At 29.9% G+C, this 12,863-nt stretch overlaps 1 protein-coding gene across 1 annotated transcript; it reads left to right on the forward strand.

The window, feature by feature from the left end:
* Positions 1-247: 247 nt before the first annotated feature.
* Ccm3 (programmed cell death protein 10 Ccm3) lies at positions 248-12,496 on the forward strand. Its single transcript, XM_072540552.1, has 5 exons — positions 248-465; positions 815-992; positions 10,644-10,776; positions 10,940-11,104; positions 11,262-12,496. Exons 1-5 carry the CDS (start codon positions 394-396, stop codon positions 11,344-11,346), a joined length of 633 nt encoding a protein of 210 aa, XP_072396653.1. The 5' UTR covers positions 248-393; the 3' UTR covers positions 11,347-12,496.
* The last annotated feature ends 367 nt before the right edge of the window (positions 12,497-12,863 follow it).

The following is a 12,863-nucleotide window of genomic DNA, read 5'->3' on the forward strand; positions in this document are numbered from 1 at the left end:
CTTAGAAAAGACTGAATCAATAGTCAACAAAGAATGCATCTAGTAAAATAGCTTCTAATAAAAGAACAACTGAAAATAGCATCTAATAAAAGCGGATGGTATAAATATTTTATACCCCACCAAATAGATAAATCTTCCACAAAATGAACTATTTTTTAATCGAAAATATATTTTCGGAATACCCCGGTATTTTAAAATGTAGCTAGAAATTCCATATATACTGATACCGATATTCCAAAAAGAAGAGGACAATACATTTGACGTGACATTTGTTGATAAATTTTTTGTTTTCAGAAATGTTTTTTATATTATTCTTATCTTTTCAAGTCTAGTTCATTAGAATAGTCCAATTCGAGATAATAGGTGAATAGAATTATCCTAAAACCAGAAAATATGACAATGGGAGATGAAACTCCTGTGACAACATTAATACTACCCGTATTAATACGCCCTATTTTATCAGAGGTATGTGGTTGTGAGTTCAAAGTTTAAACAAATTTTAACAAAGCTAACAGTAACAGTTTACTTTACTTTTTATCAAAAAGAATTAACAAAATATCACTAAAATGTTTTATTGTTCTTGCTAATATATACACAAGGCTAATATAGTTCATGAGCCAGCATTAAAAAGTGATAGTTAAGAGATTGGAAACTGTGCAAAAATAGGCTACGTGCATCTTTTTATGGACGTTTATGTCCCACATAAGAAGAACGGCAACAAGATAACTCTTCTATTTCAAAATTAAATGATTGATCATATATTTTTCCATTGATTGATTCCACTTTTTGTATAACAGTTTTATTATTTTTTTAGTTGGAGAAACAAGATGTATCAGCATCCCAGACACTGCGTTCTGCGCTCACTAAGGCAGAAGCTTCCCATCCAGGACTTACATACGATTTTATTATGGGCATTTTACGAAAAGGCGATCTTACTGTGAACATGAATGAGAGTATCTTACGTTTACAAGGAGCTGTATCAGATTCCGATGGTAAATAAATATGAATTATTTGATATATTACCTTCATGTTTTCGATTTGTTAGCAGTTACAATTGCCAATGGAATTTTTATTATTGGCAGTGAAATCAAAAGCAAGCAAAAGGGTTATTACACCCTTCTGCTCGCTAGCTAATAATACTCTTAGAGCTTCAGATGACTCATAGTAATCACAGTAGTGCTTACTAGATACTGCTCTAGAGCTCATTGAAATGATTAAATAATATATTATTTATAACTGCAGGACATGGATTGAGCATATGCAGTTGCATATGCCTATACCATAAAATCCCACTGCAGAATCATTACATTCATAACATAGTTAATCAAACTCACATTTTTACATACATTTAAAATTAGAAGAACACATTAATAACAGGTTGATAAAAGACAGCTAGCATGCAACACTACTGGTTTTAAGTGTCAGTTTTGTGAGCTTTTAAAGCATGTGTCGCTAGATATATAATAATATACATCTTATCACTTGTCAAACCAGCGGCATTGCTTCCTAACTATATTTTACTTGATCTTTGATACCTTGTGTGTTTAGCAGCTGGCAACCCTCATTTTTCGACTATTTTTTCTCAGGCAACCTTGTACCTCATGAGCAGTGTATTTTATTTAAAAATAAATGAATGCAATAAAATGCTTGTCAAAAACTAATTACTATTAATTGAATTAAAAATATTTGCAGCCACTTTTTGACTGGCAACCTATTATCAATGTATTCTCCTAATTTTAAATGTATGTAAAAATGTGAGTTTGATGAACTATGTTATGAACTTAGTAATCCTGGAGTGGGATCTTGTACTACCAAGTATTTATGACAATGCTATATATATATATATATATATATATATATATATATATATATATATATATATATATATATATATATATATATATATATATATATATATATATATATATATGGCAATAGCCTGATTAGGTAATAAATGGTTTTCTAAAATAGATAATAGATGCCTAGGTTTGTTAAACTAAATATAGATGTATAGTATATAGGGTGTTTCGTTGGGAAACAGAAATACTTAAATGGTGAATAGAGGTCACTGAGGCGGTTCTAGATATACATTTATTGACTCACAGTCAGAACAGTTTTTATAACTGAGTTATAGGGTTTTTTTTTATTGATTTTGCTCATTTTTTTCTGAATCCATAACTTAAGAACCACCCTGTATATTTTTTTGATATTTAGTACACATATGTCTTTTTCAGAACTCAAATGACCAACTTACTAATCACAACAAAAATCCAGGTCTGGATTAACGAAAAATAGTGTTAATCAAGTTAATGTTAATTACTTAACTTGTTTACTGCCACTGGCTCTTATAAGAGCCAACACCGCACATTTGCCAGTGCCAACTACTCTTAAAACAGCCGCTGTTAAATACTGTTGTTATGCGAAAAAATTATTTGGCTCCTTTTTAAAACCAACTGAAAATTGGTGGCAGTGAACAAGTTAATAATTAATTGTGACCCTAGTCATGTGTAACACTGTGTGATATGACACTTTTGTGCTGATACTTTAGGATGCGTCATGTGTATTGACACCGCGACAATAAAGTGTCATGACACAGTAACAGTGTCGTAACACCCCGAGTGTTTCCGGCCCGAGCAATGCAATTCACCGCAATAGTGCGATTTGATACAAGATACAACAAAAAGAGGCAGAACACGAAAGTTGTGCCTTAAAGTTTTCGAATCTCACCGAAACGAAAGTGTCTTTCAACTGCGTTGACTATTTTGTATTTTACCTGGTTGCCACGTTTTATATATTTTTACGGTGTCTACAGATAATTTTAAATCTTAAAAAATAAATTTGAATATATTTCTGTTTATGCAGATAAAATAAATAATAAAGAAAAAAACTGTATTATAAAAAAAAACAAATAAATAAAATTTCAAATCTAGGTCCAAACAACAAAACAAAAAATTTGAAATTAAAATTGTTATTGTTTAAATTATGTTTAAATTTGTTATAGTTTAAATAATTATAGTTAACTTAAAAATCAGTGGAGAGATATTAAACGCTAAAGAAAGAATAAAGATACCTACATAAAAAAATCTAAATCTAGGTTAACGCAACAAAACAAAAAATTTAAAGTAAAAAAATATACACCTACTTATTCGTTATTGTTTAAGTTATAACTTAAAAAAATCACTTAAGAGATTTTATCTGTCTTTAATCTCTCTTGCATTTCGTTGACTATCTGTCTGGCTTTAGAAAATATCCTTTCACACGGGACAGATGTAGCCATAATACAAAGCCTAGTCTTCATAATTTGGTATAATTTTGGGTAAATGTGCTTCCTCTGGTGCCACCACAATAGAGGATCCTGGGTTATACCGCAGCTATCTTTTCTCGGTAAAATGCTTGCTTAATTGTTGGTGCTGTTGAACTTCCTTGTCAAAATCTTTCCATAAATTTTGAAGTAGATCTTCCTTATACGGTATATTTTGAATTGGTTGTTCAATATTTTCCTCTTCGTTTTCTTTTTGTGTGGGTAATTTTGTGTTGGCTACCTTGCTGTACAAATTCTCTACTGCTTTGCGATACTGTCTTTCGTCTATGAAACCTCTATATCTGAAAATCTTTGTTTTAGTTCAAATTGCAGATTTTTTACCATATTTTAAACCTGAGGCATCATTGTATTTATGTCAAATGAATTCATGTGTTTCGTAATTTGTTTGTAATAAAATATTATTGACGAAGCACTAACTTTTTGCTCGGAACTTATGGCAGTTGTAACTAAATTAAAAATTTCCAGAACTTTAATGAACTGTTCAGCAATAGTCCAGTCTTCGTTTTGTAGAGGCCCAACAGATTCTGTAGCTGAACTATTTAAAACTGCCAATGTTGATATGATTGCATTTTTCATCTGTAAAATTCTCTTAATCATATCAAATGTGAAATTCCATCACGTAACTACATCATTTTTTAACTTTAGTGAGGGTATATCCATTCGCCAAATCTCGGACTGCTGTCAAAAAACTGACAACGTCGCAATATATCTAACTAGTTCATCAATCAAACATCAACAAACACATTTTGAGTTTTTAACCTGTCTGATCTATTATCCTTTTGTGTGCTTCTCAAAAAGGATTTATTTGTGAAAAGATCAACTCTCGGTCAGTCCGCACAGCTATTAAGTAAATGCAAAACAGATGTTACAGCTTAGGGAAGGTTTCAAACTTTCACGTAGTGTCAATGGCTTACTGTGTTATATGACACAATAGTGTTGACACACTGAGTTGATACAATAAACTGCGCCAGTGTTGCTGTATCAACACCTAAAAATTTAGTGTGTTACCCATCTTTATGTGACCCTGAAATCTGTATATTGAAATTTTCAAAATTCGTTTGCACATTTGAAAATAGCACAAAAAACTAAGTTTAATGGTTCACTTTAATTTATTGCGCAGACAATTTAATGACTTTAATATTGAAATTATGTTTAGATAATAGTAGTAGTAGTAAAGAAATTATGAAATTTTTTGGAACTTGAGATTACAAAGCAGGTATTATTAACTTAATAATAAATTATTCATTTTAAAAAATACTTAATACTTATTTACTGCATTGACATTTCTTTTTGTGGCTGTACACACATCATTAAAAATTAGAATTGTGATCATGTTATTTTTTAATGTTTTAGTAAAGAATTGGAAAATATCAGGTCATTTTCATTCTAATTAAAAGATTTTGTTGATTATGCAACAATTTAACATAACATAAATTAAAGATACGAACTATAACAATTACTCAAAATGTCCTCCATTGTGCTCTATACATTTACTCTTTAAGGTATTTTCTTTGTTCATTTTAGGATATTTCTAACTGATTTTCGAATTACATGTGGATTGTTCTTTATTTTCCTGACACCTTCTTGAATTTTTCTAATAAGTTGGTCACAAGTATTTATCTTGGAAGAATACACATGTGATTTTAAATGACCCCAGATATGCCTCGGCTGATCCATGAATTACCAAAATTATCATTTAGAAAGTCTCTAACAATGAGCCTGTAATGAGGTGATGCACCATGGTGATGAAAGTACATACCAGCAATATTTACATTCTCGTCATGTAGTAAAACTGGCAGTATATTTTCCAAAAATTCCAAGTAGGCACAGTTCGCCACTTAGCTGCCGAGGTACAATGTACAATTAATTTATTATCGACCACAACACACCATATGTTAACAGAGAACTTATAATGAGAATTTGTCTCTAGTAAGAAAGGATGTTCTGTTGCCCAGGTATGAAATTTCTTGAATTGAAGATACTGTCACTCATAATTTGGGCTTTGTCTGTAAACAAGCATCTATTTAATAATTGCAGGTTCTGTAGGATTTATCTACTAAAATTTATTCTAGAAATATTATCCCCATCCTCCAATCTCTGTAATTGTTTTATGTGATAAGGGTGCAGGCAATGTTTTTTTTTATTCTACTCCAAGCCATGGCATGATGGAAATTTATAACATTACTAATCCTTCTAGTGCTAATTTCAGGATTGTTCTGCAATATATTTAAGTGCGATTCTAAAGCTATTTGAACTACTTGTGACAAAATCTCTTTCTTGGCATTGTAAGAATATTATCATTTAAGAGCAGCATGGTTTTGTCACTGGTAGGTCCACAGTAAATAATCTCTTGTTATACCAAAATGATCAAATTAATTCAACAGAGAGTGGCAGTTGATTCGTGACATTCTTAAATCCTATATGACATTAAAATTAATGACGCACTGAAAGAAGGGTTTGGTTTGAACTATAGCTGCTCTTCAGAATTGGTCAATAGCTAATAGAATGAGTTTGAATATAGGTGAAACTGCGTACATTTTCTAGATCTAGATAATATTTGTCATTTTTACATTTCAAATTATCCCGCTATTTCAAACAAGTTTAGTGACACCACCGTAAATTGTTAATTACTTTTAGATTGTTTTAAACAACGTGTAACATTCCATTTAGTTGTGGTTAGGTTTTTATGTAAATAGATCGATCTTAATTTAATAAAAATACATTGTGAACTATGGATACTTCTCATCATGTATCGAAAAATTTGTTAAGTATATACACAGATAATACTTTCTTTGTTTTCCACCCAAGTCACTGAGTTTTTTGCTGTAATTTGGGTAAGTGTTGTATTATTTTTATACTTAGTGTCAACCTGTTCATTGTTTGTTTCTCTTATTTGTTTGTAGTTTACTCTGCTGATGTCAATAATCATTGACGAAAGCTTAGACTATTAATTAAAAAGCACATCTAACGAAGCAGCCGAGTTTTATTTTGCTTCCTCAGGGATAAAAGGGTATCTCCCAGCATTATCTCCTTTTCACTATATATATATATATATATATATATATATATATATATATATATATATATATATGTATATATTAAGAAATGACTTCATTTTCATAAAAGTAGTTTTAATCATTGCTATTCTAGGTTTTACATTATATATATATATATATATATATATATATATATATATATATATATATATATATATATATATATATATATATATATATACACTTCTCCAAGACATTAACGCACCACTTCAATAAATCAATTTTATTTGTAAACAGGCAAAAAATAAATCTTTACCAGATTTATTCTACATTTTATTAGTAATTATAACAATTTGTCTAATCATCAGAAAATGTTTAAGTACAAGAGAAAAAAAAATAAAACGGAAAATTCTAAAAAATTATGATACGAAAAGTAAACTAAAAAAAAAGTCTTAATAACGAGTGTTTCCACCTCTACTACGTATAACAGCCTCACAACGTTGGCCCATACTTAAAATTAATTGCCGTATTTCATTTTGGTCTAGTTCTCTCCAAATCTGGATTAGCCTCTCTCCCACTTCCTGTAAGTTGTTTGGTTGGATCGGTGTCGCTCTTAATCGCCTACCAAGGATATTCCAGAGATTTTGAATCGGATTTAAATCCGGACTATGTGCTGGCCATTCGGTAGTGTTAATTTCTACCTCTTCTAGATAATTTCTGACGATCTGTGCAGCGTGAGGTCTGGCATTATCTTGCATTAGTAAGAAATTTTCACTGATATAAGGAGCGAATGGTACTACATATTGCTCCAGGATCTCCAATATGTACCTTTCAGTTGTAACAGTTTCATTTTGTATGACTATTAGGTTCGTAAATGCGGTCAAAGAAATACCACCCCACACCATAACGGATCCTCCACCAAAAAATGTGGTGCGTGAGAAGTTACACCGAGTATATCGTTCGTTGGGTCGTCGCAACACACGAACACGTCTGTCGTTATTGTACAAACAAAATCGGGATTCATCAGTAAATAGGACTCGTTCCCAGTCAGCCTCTAACCAATTAACGTGTTCTCTGGCAAAATGTAGTCTCCCCCTTCGATGCTCTGCAGTTATTAGAGGACCTCGTGGGCAATCCTAGTGTATTCCTCGTGTATTCCCTAAGTCGCTGGCGAACAGTTTCAGTACTAATTTGTATAGCATGCACGTCTCGAAGCTGCATTTGTAGACTTCGATGTGTTACAAAACGTTGTCGAAGAGCAGAAATTCTTAAAAATCGATCTTGAATAGGAGTAGTTACCTGGTTTCGTCCCTACCCTGGTCTGCGAGTATGATCCTCTGTTTCGAGGAATATTTCTAACACCCGTGAGACGGATGTGTGGGACACATTAAACCGACTACCAATTATTCGGTAACTCCAACCTTCTTCCGACAGTATCACTGCTTGGACACATTAATCTCGGGTTAAATTACGTGATTGGCGCTCTATAATAAACACAATTAACAGTAATCAACAATTAAACAGCAGCCGAATAAAATTCGTGAACACTTGGACATTAACGTGAACATTAGTATATGTATAGAATTAGTACATTTTTTGCTCCTTTTTGTTTTGTTGCAAAAAAACTATAGCGATAAAACACAGTCAATAAATATAGAGTGTACGAATAGCATATACAAGGGGCTTGCAAAATATAACATTACAATGGAAAATTTTATTAACGCTAATAAAATATTTTAATATTTCAAAGTGGTGCGTTAATTTCTTGGAGAAGGGTATATATATATATATATATATATATATATATATATATATATATATATATATATATATATATATATATATATATATATATATAAAGTCATTTCTTTGCAATAATCATCTCAGTTTAAAACTTGGACAAAGAATGGTTTAAGTGCTATGTTTGGTCCGTACTTTTGTATAGTGCAGAAGGGTGGACGCTAAAAGTATCGATCATGTGGGTTCATAGACGAATGCTGAAGATACCTTGGACAACAAGGAAAACTAATGAAGAAGTACTAGTGGAGCGTCAATCTGGGACATATAGTAAAAACATTCATGAATGGACTCAGATATCAAATGCAGGACAATTATTCTATATTGCAGAAGATCGAGAAGCCTTTGCAATGGTTATTGCCAACGCTGGATAATTCGGATATGGCACGCGAAGAAGAAGATATATATATATATATATATATATATATATATATATATATATTTATATATATATATATATATTTATATATATATATATATATATATATATATATTTATATATATATATATATATATATATATTTGTATATATATATATATATATATATATATATATATATATATATGTACAGTGTGTTCTAACGAAAATTTAACCCCCCCCCTATTCAAAAACCAAGAGTTTCTACAAAATTTAAGAAAATATGTCAATTATACCTTACAGGAAATATAAATAATATTTTCCTAGTTATTTTAGTTCCAAATTTAGAAATTTGGTGGTTCAAAAACAGTTTCAACATAATAGATACTTAGAATCTAATTATATTAGAGATTATAATATATTTTCAGAGCTTAGAGCTAGATGCAAAGTGTTAACTAGTCAATATCACAATCAGTATATTGCTTGCATATGTCAATAAAAATCTCCAGTCGAACCCCAAAAACTTTTGGAGGTATGTGAACAACAAAATATCATCTGCCTATTTGCTTAATGATATGTATTATAAAAATGAAACTTCTTTTAAGAATAGTGAGACTATGGATCTCTTTTATGGATTGGAATACAGTGTATTCAAATATTGTTCTGAAGCTATTTTAATAATAATAAGTATATTAAAAGTAGCAAGCTAATGCAGTTTCAAATTTGTTAACAAATGCTAATCTAACAATGTGTTCGCTGATAGTATCCTCAATATGAAAATGTGTGTGCTCATTATCATGGCCATTGCTTGAGATATTTACTATATCATTGTCTATAGGTGTCTTTTCTACTGTGTGGCAAGAAAGTTATATTATGCTAGTTTTTAAATCTGGAGAGGAAAGCATACTGTTAAAGCGTTTAAGGATTGTTTTTAGGAAGATGCTCTCTTAGGTGCCACAAGCAGCTCACTGCTCTCCTTTATTGTTCTGTTTGTTTATAAATGATATAAAAGAAAAAATTAAAATACGCAGATGTATTTAAAATTAATACCCAAAAAGTTATCAAATTTTGATAAAATTAAGAATCTGGTTAATTATATGTACAAAACTGATGGTAACAAGCTATCTGAGGTCATTTAAATAAGAGATTTAGAAATAATATTTGATAACCAACTTCAGTATATAGAACATATAAATATAACATCAGTAAGGGCAGCTAAGATGTTGGAATTTGTCACTCGAAATGTAAAAGGGATTGTCTTGTCCATATGTTAAAATGCTGTATTGTGCATTGGTAAATCTATTTTAGAGTATTCTTCGGTAGTATGTCTCCCTATTATGAGGTGCATTTAACATTGATTGAAAATATTCAGCATTAATTTCTCTGGTTCTGTTCATATTAATTTAATATTCCGATATAATAATTTAATAGACAGAAACACAATTACCAAATGATTTAAAATCAGCTGAAGACATCCAATTTAAAATCTCGAAGACGGATGTATGATGTTTGTTTTGTTTTATATACAAGTTGATTAATGACGGAATTAGCTGATTCTATAGAATATTAATATATATATGTGCTTCTTCTAGGCAGCTTAGAGATATACAAATATATTTTATACAAGTTTTCATAATGAACATTCTAGTAAAAATGAATATATTAGCAGAGTATTGAATTACCTCACCTGCAATCCTTGTATCGACATTTTTAATTATTTTCTTCAACAAACTAAGAAATACCGTGCGTTTCATGAGTAATTTATTATTGTTAAATTATATTTACGTCAAATAAATGGAAAAAAACGCCAATTGGCTGCAATATGAGCAGTTTTTAACAAAGGGATTCTCATAAGAGGCTTTATATAAATATACTTAGAATCCTACAATCTAATGTTGGTTAAAGAGTTGAGGAACGTAATTTTAAATATACAAATCCAACAAATTGTAATAATTTTTTATTTAAAATGTATATTTGCTGATTTACCTGTATCAGTTTTCATAAAATCTGAAAATAAAATACTTTTTACTTGGTACTCTGCAGATCTTTTGTAAAAAACTAGATTGTTTTTAGGTGTAGAAAAAAAAAGAAAAGACCATTTTTGCAGAAATTCTTAAAAAAAGCAATGACACAGCTCTCAAGCAATTAATTTTTTTTTTCAATGTTTTAGTGGTTGAATACCGTCTAACTCGTTCAGAAGATGCATTTCAAGAATTAAACAGAAAATCGGCAGCTCTGAAAAGGATCCTCAGCAGAATTCCAGATGAAATAACTGACCGGAAAACATTTTTGGAAACAATAAAGTTAGTCAATTTGGAAGTGTTAATAAAAAAATATATATGTAAACCCTCACTAATAAAAGTAGAGCTAGAACTAACTAAAAAGCTTTAAAATGTACATATAATGTACATGTATATAAAAACCTTATATAATTGTATGACTTTAAAGTTTAATTTATTTTTCCAGAGAAATTGCCAGTGCTATAAAGAAGTTACTAGACGCTGTGAATGCAGTAAATGGTTTCATTCCAGGTACAACAGGGAAACAGTCGTTAGAACAACGAAAACGAGAATTTGTCAAGTATTCCAAAAAATTTAGTAATACATTAAAAGAGTATTTTAAAGAAGGACAGTAAGTATAGATTTTTACAACTTTTCTAGAATTTTTATTAGTTATTCCTTAAGTTAGAGAAAAACGGAAGATACCGTAGGTGAAAAAATATTGTACACATTGTGATATTTTATATCAGATGATACATACATACTTTAACATTTTTTTCTTATTTCAGTGCCAATGCAGTATTTGTTAGTGCCCTATATCTAATTCACCAGACTAATATGATAATAACTACAGTAAAGAGCAAGTGCGAATAGGAAATGCGATAGAAACAATATACTGTTCTCTTTCTGTTAACAGTTCAAATTAGCAAATGACTATGCAAGCAATGGCAGGTTAAATAAAATCAGTAGTTCCTTGAGTTGTCCATAAATCGATTGTGTGTGCTCTTTGTTTATTACAGAAATATTCAAATTTATATTATGGATATTTTTAATAGATCATGATACTATGAGTTGGTCAATAAATATTTCTATTTGAAAATCAAAGTAATAATTGCCCAGGACTTATAAAGACATACAATTACTAGATGACACTAGAAGAAACCTATGTCATCATAGAAATGGGAAATTCTATATTTTAAAAGAAAATATCTCTTTTGTTTTCTCTGTGCATGTTCCTATTGTGTTTGTTTTTGATCAACTTAACAAGATTTTTTTATAAATAATTTTTTATACTTGTTATAGTGTGTGTAATACATTTAGAAGGATATTGAGAAATTTTTATGACTGCAAAATGTTGCCAGAAAGTTACAGTAATAGAAAACTGTACGAAATATTTAATATTGTGAAAATGTTGGATGATTAAGGTGTTTCAGATGACACAAAGTAAAAAACTTAAAATATGTATAGCTTAAGCAGTGATGATAAAAGCTACAACATGAAAAAAAAAAAAAAGTTTAGATAAAGACATTTAACTTTAGCACCACCACCAACGGCGTATGTGTCAAGCTTTGTTACACTTTGATTTCTGAATATATGGATTGTTCTTTGCCGGTTGAAACTTTCATGATGATACAGTTTTGTGACTGATTTTGTGCAATTGTGCAACGAAAACTGTTATTTTATGATAAGATATAGAGCACATCGATTTATCAATTATTGATTGGTATTTTGCCTGCCATTCTATTTTATCATAGTTACTTCCTTATAAATTCCTAGGAGATTTATTAATTTAAGTTGTGACTTTATTTGTAATAAATTTTTTTAAATAGATTAATAACAATATACACCCTTCGAAAGATGTTTCTTTCTTTTTTTGGTTAAGGTTTAGAGTATTATTACAAATTAATATTAAGAAAATATGTAATATATGTTATGAAATATATAATGTTGTTATGACACACGCATTGTGTTGATTAATTGTAAAAAAATACAAATGAGCGAAATAAAGTAACTTTAAATTTTATTTTTTTATTTATTTAGAATAAAATTTATTCCACCAAGTAGTTTTTGAGCGTTCACTGTGGGGTTTATCATTTGTGCTTTTATATGCCCACGCTTAAATTCGAAAACCCAGTTTTTAGCGTTTGAGAATGAAGGAGCAAATTCCAAATGTGCTGATAATTGAGGCCGTTAGAACCAGAGTGACCTAACGGCATATTTTTTAATATTAATTTTATTCAACCAGCCATAAGTAAATGTTAAAACGGGCATTGCCACAGTGGCCTAAAATTAGATAAAGGTAGATAATATTCCTAATTTTGATGGCAATCTGAAACAACTAAATAGATTTATTAAATCATATGAAAACTTTTAAAATAGTAGAGATGCAA

This window comes from Diabrotica undecimpunctata, chromosome 8 (genome assembly GCF_040954645.1).
Source record: "Diabrotica undecimpunctata isolate CICGRU chromosome 8, icDiaUnde3, whole genome shotgun sequence".
NCBI classification, from domain to species: Eukaryota; Metazoa; Arthropoda; class Insecta; order Coleoptera; family Chrysomelidae; genus Diabrotica; species Diabrotica undecimpunctata.

What these genes read in the sequence shown, in the direction of transcription:
- Ccm3 (XM_072540552.1), top strand. Translation starts at nt 394, where the DNA reads ATGACAATGGGAGATGAAACTCCTGTGACAACATTAATACTACCCGTA. An exon ending in TACGCCCTATTTTATCAGAG is followed by an intron (nt 466 to 814) that starts GTATGTGGTTGT and finishes TTATTTTTTTAG; the next exon opens with TTGGAGAAACAAGATGTATC. An exon ending in GAGTATTTTAAAGAAGGACA is followed by an intron (nt 11,105 to 11,261) that starts GTAAGTATAGAT and finishes TTCTTATTTCAG; the next exon opens with TGCCAATGCAGTATTTGTTA.